The sequence below is a fragment of the Cucurbita maxima genome, unplaced genomic scaffold, assembly GCF_002738345.1.
Source record: "Cucurbita maxima cultivar Rimu unplaced genomic scaffold, Cmax_1.0 Cma_Scf00017, whole genome shotgun sequence".
NCBI lineage: Eukaryota > Viridiplantae > Streptophyta > Magnoliopsida > Cucurbitales > Cucurbitaceae > Cucurbita > Cucurbita maxima.
The window spans coordinates 4076485-4086947 of NW_019272033.1; the positions used below are offsets into that span (position 1 = coordinate 4076485).

The following is a 10463-nucleotide window of genomic DNA, read 5'->3' on the forward strand; positions in this document are numbered from 1 at the left end:
TTTTTTTTTTTTTTTTTTTTTTTTTTTTTTTTTTTTTTTTTTTTTTTTTTTTTTTTTTTTTTTTTTGTCGATATAACTCTTCTTAATTTAAATTCCGACATTATTTGTCTGCAATGCAAATTAATTTCACATTTTTGGGTAGAAAATAATATTTAGAAGGCGTGGGTTTGGTTTGAAAGGTCGTGCAATGGGCGGCTCTATTTCGGAAGATAAAACAAAACGAGTGGGCCGGCTGACGCGGCGGAATGTTCGGCGGAGAAGAGTACCCACTTATGAATCACGGACCTGTCCTTCCTTCATCGCCTTCCATTTACATTACTTACTGTCAAATTTCGAGGGCCTACATGAAACATCCAGACCCGCTGCCCACAACAACCACTATATATTTATGATATAAGATCATGTCGGTAACATAACAGATGTATAAATTAGCTGAATTCTTTATGTTAATTAATAGCAAAATTTGGCAATTACTCATTAATATGGACATCTCAGGGAGCCATGAAAATAAGACAGAAAAGTCGACAAAACAGCGATTTTGGCGGCCATTTGTCCGAGTTTACAAGAATGTCAGACTCTAACCCCACGATCTGGCTGACCCTTTTTTTTTTTCATTTTTTTTAAATTCAATTATTCATCCTTTTAATATTTAATCCACATTTGTTTTGATGTTATTAAAATCCAATGTACCCCACGTTCTTACATTTTTAGATTATAAATCACAAGTCTAACCCTTCTCCCAAACCATGCTTTTCAAACAATCAAACCCCTCCTTCTCTTTTTAACTTATTTTTAAGTATTAGCAATTCGGTGAATATTTAAATCTATGTTAATTGAATTATATCTTAAATATTTATATTATAGATATAAATATTCACATATCGAACATAGGACGAGATTAAAAAACCTCTTTATTTTTATCTTCATAAAATTTCCAACATCTAACAAAGATATCGAGTTCGAGTTGTTCTCGATAACAAATAATATTTCATGAAAGATTAAATTTAAAGTCTTCTATGTTTATGTATATATATATAAAATCATAACACAATATTAATTAATAATATTAATGATCATAGCGAGAGAGAATGCAAAGATATCCTCTCAACTAATAATAATGTTCCAACTTCATTGGATTAAAAAAAATTATAATATCACGAGGAGGATATTACACGAGAATTAATAATTTTAAATTATATTTTATTAAAATGAAAACTATAATTGAAATAAAACAAAATATATTTAAAAAGAAAGTAGCAATAAAATGATCTAATCCTTGAGAATTTGATTTTTTTCATTAATCTTTTATATATAACTCAATAAACATCTAAAATTTAATTATATTTGGTTAGTTAATTAAGTCATGGAAATATGTTTATATAGACGGAAGGATTGAAACCTCATGTACTTATAAAGTTTGGAGTCAAGTATTCAGTTGTATGCTAATGATATAATGACTGATTAATTTTTTGTCATGCTAATAAAGGACTATAATTTTTTTAAAAAAATTGATTGGTACTTTAACAATTATAAAACCTAATTATTGCATGAACCTTGGCCCCATCTCTGAGTTGGAGTCTGCTTTCTTTTGGGTCCCACAGTGGACTCTTCTTCAATCCATCATAAAATTCTACTTTAAGACAAATTAAGCTTAATCAATCATTAACACAAATTCCCTGCAACTCAAATTATGTTATCACATTGCCATCACAGCGTTGGGTATAAATATCCCATTCGTCTAAAAGCTCCTTCAATTTCAAGCGGCCCCCAAAAAGAAAATAACTTTTAAATCACCCCACCCCAAAAAAAAATGGAGGCTTTGGGAGGTTTTTCGGATGGGGAATGGGAGCCTTTCGCCGCCATGTTCTCATCGGAGGAGGTAGATCAGTCCCATATTCCGATCGCGAATCATGCCGATCCTTCCACTGAGCTTCAATTGCCCAACAATGGCGGCAGCAGCTGGTTCTATTCATTGGACGCTTTTGTTCCCAATTTGCAGAGTTATTGCGTCAAACAGGACACGAGGAGCTGCAGTAGCTGCATTACTACTGATAATTCCCATGCTGCCTTTTTGTTTCCCAATTCTACTGATTTCTTTACGCCAATTGACGAGGGGAATTTTGGGTCCTCGTGGTTTTCTGATGTTTTAATCGAGGAAGTGGATAAGGCTCTCTACACCGCCGCCACCGGTGAAGACTCCAGCACTGAGAGATTCGTCGAGATTAATGTAGTACAAGGTAACTACCCAGCACTGCCGCCGCCATCGCAGCTCGTAGATTCCACTGGTGCCGCGAAGGAACCAATGGCACTGAAAAGGAAAGTCAATAACGAAGATATTTCTGATAATCAGAAGAAGAAAACTCGGGTTTCAGCAGATGTAAGCCCTCGTTCCCCTAACGTCTTAAAAGTTTAAATGATACAAAATGGACTGAATCCATGTAGTTGACTAATTTGGAAAGGAACTGGTAAATCAAACCTGAACTTACAAGATTAGCCTCCGACTTCCCTTCGAAAAGTTAATAGATTGGGTAAATTTTCAGGGGCAGAAGAAGAAGAAAACAGAGGAAAGAAAGAAAAATGAGAAGAGAAAAGGGAAGAGTGTGGAAGAAGAAGGCAATGCGGGTGGAGCATCAGAAGGGCAGTGCTCCATTAGTTACAGTTCCGATCAGGAAGAAAATGGTTCACAGGAGGGCCAAGGCGCCACCTCCGACGGCGGCTTGATCAGGAAGGGCAGAGCAAGCAGAGGGTCGGCCACAGATCCCCAAAGCCTGTACGCTAGAGTATGCATCTTCATCCTTAACTTATTTATAGTCATTGTGTTCATACATTCTTCTTCTGTGCGATCAAATTAGTGAGAGATTATTGAATTTTGTTGCAGAAACGAAGGGAGAGAATCAACGAGCGATTAAGAATGTTACAGAAACTTGTTCCCAATGGAACCAAGGTTGATATCAGTACCATGCTTGAAGAAGCTGTTCAGTACGTCAAGTTTTTGCAGCTCCAAATCAAGGTAAACAAACGGACCCAACATTTTCAAAATAATAATAAGGAACAAAATTACTAAAATGCCATTGTTTCATTTTATGCAGTTATTGAGCTCAGATGAGCTGTGGATGTTTGCTCCTTTGGCATACAATGGATTGGAGCTTGGGCTTCACCAGAAGCTCTCTCCATTTGGGTCACATTGAGAGACATATTTGTTTCCATCTTTACCCTTGTAATGTTCAATTAACTCCATATAAATTTGATTAAATTGAAGATCTAGATTATTTAGAGGGTTTGGAAGGATATGGTTGCAGCGATTGTATGAAGCCCACTACCAAGTAATCCAGCCCAACAACCGTGATTGGGTAAAACGGATGTGGGGATTAATGATTGAAAGGGCACCGGAAGCGTGGAATTTTGACCTCTCGATGCATGCGTGTAGTCGGCCCCAATTCACTTTTTTTTTTTTTTTTTTTTTTTAATGCAAACTTTTGCCTTTTCTTAGAAAACAATAATTAAAAAGGGAGCAGAGAGGTGAGTAGAAGTGAGAAGGAACAACTTTATGCCCTACTGCTACTAACTTCAACTTATGATTACATTAATTTATATGGTGGACATTCCAATTTCTTTTCCCTTCCCTAAACTTTATCCAAAAAGCCCCATCATTTTTTCTACTCTATATTCAATTTGACGTGGACTTTCTTTTCATTATATTATATTCTTTTTTCCACCAATATAAACCTCACTTTTACACTCCTAATAAATTATTAAAGTTAGTGGGACAAGAGTTAATAGCCTCTCTAATAAACTATGTTATTTCTTTTCTTTTTGGTTCACTATCGCAAATTGGGCCTATATTGGTTCAAAAGATCAAAAAGATTTAGGACCCTATAAAAAAAAATAAATGCTTGACCAAATTTCTTTTAAGTCGATGATGAATTTAAATATATGGGTGAAGTTGTAGCACAAAGTTGAACAAAGATTGATTGAAATGGATTGTATGGTATACATGCATGAATCTTAGTTATGGTGAGAATTATTATGTCCAACAAAAGTAATCTTTAGAGCAATCATACGGTTGCATCACTTCCTATTCCATTTTTCCTTCATGCTCTCACCATTTACATTCCATTAACCAATTACACTTTCTCTTCTACTCCTTATCCATCATTTTTTACTTTATGTAGTCCATATCTTTTTAATTATTAAATATGTAAAACATGACATCTTTATTAAGTATGTAAAGTGTGATTGTAGTGGGGAGTACGGTTAAAAGAAGGTTATTAAGTATGTGGCGGATGGAGTCCAAATGGGACACTTATCCATAAGCCTTTGAGCGACGTACGGTCGTACCCTAAAAGCATTTCTAGAACGCTCGAAGGCTCCAACCACCACTGCCACCCCCAACCCAATAACATCACTTTCACTCTCTTTGTTTCTGTCTCTCATGGCCTTATCTTCAACTCTCTTCTTTTTCTCTTCCCATTTCTCCTTTTTTATATGGGTGATGGAAACCATGTTTCTCCATTACAAAGTAAATATGTCAACTTTAATGCAAAACCCTAATCTCACTCACTCACAAGTTTTGGAGTCATCAACCTAATTTACACTATACACACCTTACCTTGCATGGTCACCAAGCTGGTGCTCGTGTGCATACTTGAACGAGGACATCACGTCCTCTATCACGATAAACGTAGCCATACCATGAGAATGAATTTTGTCTTTGTATGATAAACGTAGCCATAATACAAGTAATATGTATGGGTAACAATGAGGTAGGTAGAGTTTGAAATGAAGGTGGGTTTGGTAGAATCTTTGGAGTGTCCAAGTTTGAAGAATATATGTGAACAATACATGAAAATGATAATGTTGGGAGCGAGCAACAATGATGTGTGGGTAAGTTGAAGCCAAAAGGTAAGGATCTTATCTACAACATACTGCTGGTCTTAGTTTCAATTTTATCTTCCAACACACTGCCCAAGATTTCGATGCCCTCTTTTTCAAAATTCCTTTTTGAAAGTTGTTTTAGAAAATGATTGGGTTTCTTCTTTTTGAAACTTAATTTCAATTAAACTTAATTGGAAACAAAGAGTTTGGATGCGGAAACAAGAAACAAAAAGAAAGTATAAATTTCTTTTCCTCTTTAGCTTTCAGGGATGAACAAAGGCTCCATTGAATCAGATTCCCCTCACTGTGTGGGCCTTTCAAATCCCCCATTAACGTTGGCAGATCAAGATTCCATCTTGCTCCTCTGTACCTGAGTTGTTTTGGTTGTCACTACTAACCAAAGCTCATCATAACACACATACCCATCACCATCTTTCAAGTGCGATCCCATTCACTGTGTCTTATCCACAACTCCCTCTGATCATCTCTATTTTTTTTTTTTTTTTTTATGCATATTTTTAAAATTCAGTAGCATATTATAGACAAAATCAAAGTTTATAAATCAAACTTTCAAGTTTGATGGCTAAATTTGTAATGTAATCTTTCGTTGTATCTATGATAGTGAGAATGTCGTCGTGGCCGCTATATGAAAAGAACCTTTTAATCGTCAACACATAAATTATAATATTCTTCGAATTCTTCCTTCCCTCTCGTCTACCACTTCAAGAGTCGTCGTCAAAATAGGACTCGAATGCAAGCTAATAAAACAAACAAACAAAAAAAAAAGAAGAAGAAAAAACCTAGCTACTTTTTTACTAGGATTATTCTATTTAAGGCTACATGATTAAATTCCAAAACCTAGATATATTTAAGATTATTTGTTTTAAGGTTTTGAGCAAATTGTGTATTCTAATGGTGATGAAATTTAATTGTTTTTTTTTTAAGTTCAATTAATTAAAATTATTATGCTAGTTCGACTCCTTGGAAAAAATTGTTTTCCCTAATTATTATTATTTTAAAAAAAAATTCCATGACAATTCATTTCTTTCACGTTAAATCATAACTTTCTTGCATTGAAATTATTTTTAACTATTAATCTAAATTATTACCTTTTTTTTAAGATCAAATTGAGATAGATTCTTATTATAAAAAAAAACATTTCCACATGTACTAAAGACTCCAAATTATTGATAATTTAAGCAAAGGTGGTCCCGTAAATTGTCGGATGGCATGCTTGAAGATTAGTCAACTCTATCTCTTGATGACCATAAATAATAAGATAAGATCCATTTTTTAAATTGAATTTAGAAAGAAAAGAATTGATTTCAAAATTGGAATTAGAGAAATAAGAAAGGGGCAAAGCTAATTTAACCGGCCTCCACCATCAAAGAAAATGACAGCCAATATGGAAGGAAGTCATTCATTTTTTTCTTTTTCTTTCTTTTTAATTATTTTTCTTTTCCATTTGGGCAAGAGGTGAAAAGGTAAAATCATGCACAAAGTCCTTCTCAAATACCATCAATTCCCATTCTAAATAATCTTTTTATTAAACAAATCGTAAAGACGAATGTGAAACTATTTATGATAAAATAATAATAAATAATAGAAAATTAACTCATATGACTAAAAATGAGTATGAATAAAAATTAAAAGATAAAAAGAGTAGAATAGACATAATTGATCTTAACTACTTGATTGATTTCGAAGGAATATTGTATTTGTATTCATACTAATAGTGATATCCTAATTTGAGTGAATTTAATGTATGATTTGTATTTAAACTTAAAGAAAAGATGAATCTTTTCCAGTAAAGTTGTAAAATTTAATCTATCATTTGTTTTGTGTTTATTTATTTTCTTTAGAGAAAGGTTATATTATAATTGGAAGAAGAAGAAGAAAATTGAAAGAAAAAAAATAATAATAAAAGGGGAGATATTTTGAAACCCCTATAAATAAGAAGTAGATACACAAAAGGAGGGAAGTAAGAGAAAGAAGAAGGCGTGAAGTTGAAGCCCCCACCACAATACCCAGAACCAGAAAAGGACTCCAAAGCCATTTATTTTGTTTTTTGATTTTGAGAGGCCGCGAATCAGAGTTACACAATTAGTGAGCAGAAAAGGAATCCAAAATCATCCATGGTTAACAACGCCCTTCTGGATGCCTTCAATGTCCGTGTCCTGGGCACCGGCGACCGCGTCCTTGTCCTGGCCCATGGCTTCGGCACCGATCAGTCCGCTTGGCAGCTGGTTTACCCCTCCTTCACTCCCTACTACCGCGTCATCCTCTACGACCTTGTCTGCGCCGGCAGCGTCAACCCCGACCACTTTGATTTCTCCCGCTACACCACCCTCGACGCCTTCGTCGACGATCTCATCTTCATCCTCGATTCCCTCGAGGTCCAACGTTGCGCCTTCGTCGGCCACTCCGTCTCCGCCATGGTCGGCATCCTCGCTTCCATCCGCCGCCCTGAACTCTTCTCTAAGCTCGTCCTAATCGGCGCCTCCCCAAGGTCTACTACTTCCACACTCCACTCTGTTTTCCCCTCTTCTTAATTCTCTTTCCTTTCTTTCAGGTTCCTCAACGATGGCGACTACCATGGTGGGTTCGAGCAGAGCGAGATTGACCGGGTCTTCGCCGCAATGAAGGCCAATTACCAAGCCTGGGTCAACGGCTTCGCCCCTCTCGCCGTCGGTGCCGATGTTCCCGCCGCCGTCCAGGAATTCAGCCGGACGCTCTTCAACATGAGGCCTGACATTTCCCTCTTCGTCTCCAAGGTCATCTTCAGCAGCGATCTCCGGGGAGTCCTCGGCCTCGTCAAAGTCCCCTGTTGCATACTTCAAACCGCCCAAGACGTGTCCGTTCCAGCCTCCGTCGCTATCTACCTGAGAGACCACCTCGGCGGCCGGAACACCGTGGAGATGCTGGACACCGAAGGCCACCTGCCCCATCTCAGTGCCCCTCAGCTACTCGTCCGCAAACTCCGGCGTGCCCTTTCTCGGTGAATCTCTTCTCTGACTGGCCCCACCGCCATTACACGGATTTAATTATATAAAAGAATTTAATTTTCCTTTCTGGGGGTTTCGGTGGCGTGGGTGTGGTGGTTGTATTAGACAATTATACCCTTCCGCCAAGTTTGATGGACGATCAGTCGCTGGAAATGGAAGAAATCGAGTGGTCCATAATGAGACACGTGGGCGAATAAATATGTGGAAGCTAGTTAGTCTTTCCATATGTAAAAGGATAAGAATTCTCCACGTCAACTCCACGTGATCATGTATCCTATCGTCCCACCCCATATCTTTCCTCTACTTCTTTTACATTTTATTCTTTGCTGTTTTTGTTAACCTTTTTTTTTTTTTTTTTTTTTTACCCTTACGCTAAGAAATAAATTCGGGATGATTTTCATTTTTTTACTTTGAATGCCACCAAATGAGTAGGGATTTTTAATCTCCTATATTAATATTTGAAAGCGACATTATTCATTTCTGAATCAATCAAACAACATTTTAAATTAAAAATAAGTTCTGCTTGTATTCATTGAGCCCTTACCCTTAAATTATTGATAGAAACTAGAATTTATATAAATGGGGAAATCTATAATGAAATGGAAGGAGGATTAAGTTTCAAAGCATGAGAGATGAAGAAACTGTTGTTGGTAATGCCATGTGCACGAGTGTCGGTGCACGAGCGTGCGCATGTGTATGAATCAACTCAAATTTCCTTACTAATCGAACCAAACCGCTTCATTCAATTCTTTTGTACTACTAGTTTGTCATCATCCATATAAGGATATTTAAAAGAAGTAACCTTCAAATTATACTTTTTAACAATGAGTCTTACAACTTGAGCCACCCTAGGTCATTTAATCCAACCTAACCCATCACCCTCATCGGCTCGGCCCAATATATCTGTTAATCCTGCTGCCCCGCATTCGGCTTGTGAACTTTATGGATCATAAGTAGTTGGGCCTATAGCCCGCAAAAAGTAGGCTGACAGAACCCCACTCCAGCCCATATCATCAATAATTGTTCGAATACAACAAACTACCAAAATTAATAATTATATAAGTTAAAAATGTCAAATTTATGAAATTAAACCTTCAGCTCAATTATGTGGTGATTCAAACATATCACAATCAAATTAAAACATTTTCTATAAATCAGCTAATAATCCCAACAAATTCAACTTCAAAAATACTAAAAAGGTAAAGATCTAGTTTGAATACAATTTGATTTTTAAAAATTAAAACTTATAAACATTACTTTTACTATGTTTTCAAAATTTATGTTAATTTTTTAAGATATTTTAAAAAAAATTAACTAAGAATGTTATTTGAAGAAAAACGAAAATTATGGTATAAAAATTAAGAAGAACAAAAAAAAGCATAATTTTAGAGGTCCGATGATATAGGATATTGACTTGAGAGTTTTGTAAAAGGATGGTGGAATGAGTGATGAGTATGTAGAGTTGGGAGTGGTCAACTCTGATGGCTATTTTCATTTGACTGCTTCCCAAGCAATTCATATTTCATTGTCCTCTTTTATTCTGTATTATTTTATTGAATAAAGTGATTTTTGTCCATTTTTTTAAAACTTGCACAAAAATAGAAACAAATTATAAAGACGAAAGCCGCGTCGACACATTTGACTCGCTCAATTCCTCCCTTTCCCCCATTGGCCATAACCATTGGGCTCTTGTTTTTCCATTAGATGGACTCCCACCCATTACTTAGTTTTCACCCGATAATTATTCTCACTTTTATTTATTTATTTATATATATATATATATATATATATAATGATCACTTTTACGGCACGGGAACTCTTAAAAAAAAATAAATAAAGTTACAAAAATTTATGTTCAACGAGAGTAACGAATCAAATGAGAGTCACTTTCATGAAGAAAGGATATTGACGTTGCTACCTAGATAAAGCAAATAGAGCATGAATGAAGGTCATTAAATTCCTTTATTTCTAAAAATGAGTTTTTTTTTTTTTTTTAATTGTTGTTCAAGATAGAAGAAGATTGATTAAATTATATCTCACTCCGATTTCACATGTTAGGAATTAATAACAAAATAATAATAATAAAAACAAATAACAAAAGGTGAGGGAATAGAATGACATAAAAATTATATGAGTTCACTTCGGTTTCGAGATTATGTTCAATCTTTTGCAAGTTTCATTATGATGGAAGCTACAGAAGGCCTTCAAACTCGAGCTACAAATCTCTCTTCAAGTAATCTAACTCGAAGTATCAAACGAACTTTCAAATATTGGTAAAAGGCTTTTAGATGAAACAAAAATAAAATCACGTGAATTTAATATCATCATAATATGTATCGTCCATTATTCTTAAAAAAAAAGTTGACTTAGTACCTATGACATGGATAGATAGATAGGTGACCAAATAATAACATTGACCAAGACAAACAACATCCTAGTCTTTCTTGCTAGTCTTTTATATTTACATTTATTGTATTTAAACTTTTTATTAAATGATAAAAAAAACAAATTAATGGATAACAAGAACTAGAATGGCTCCTTTCCCTTTTTTTTTTTTTTTTTTTTTTTTTATTTTTTTTTTTT

General features: G+C 35.2%; 2 protein-coding genes across 2 annotated transcripts; both read left to right on the plus strand.

The window, feature by feature from the left end:
- Window positions 1-1777: 1777 nt before the first annotated feature.
- LOC111491997 (transcription factor bHLH54-like) lies at window positions 1778-3492 on the plus strand. Its single transcript, XM_023141126.1, has 4 exons — window positions 1778-2377; window positions 2541-2780; window positions 2879-3010; window positions 3090-3492. Exons 1-4 carry the CDS (start codon window positions 1811-1813, stop codon window positions 3186-3188), a joined length of 1038 nt encoding a protein of 345 aa, XP_022996894.1. The 5' UTR covers window positions 1778-1810; the 3' UTR covers window positions 3189-3492.
- A 3324-nt stretch (window positions 3493-6816) lies between these two features.
- LOC111491982 (strigolactone esterase RMS3) lies at window positions 6817-8292 on the plus strand. Its single transcript, XM_023141096.1, has 2 exons — window positions 6817-7384; window positions 7448-8292. Exons 1-2 carry the CDS (start codon window positions 7011-7013, stop codon window positions 7875-7877), a joined length of 804 nt encoding a protein of 267 aa, XP_022996864.1. The 5' UTR covers window positions 6817-7010; the 3' UTR covers window positions 7878-8292.
- Window positions 8293-10463: the final 2171 nt, after the last annotated feature.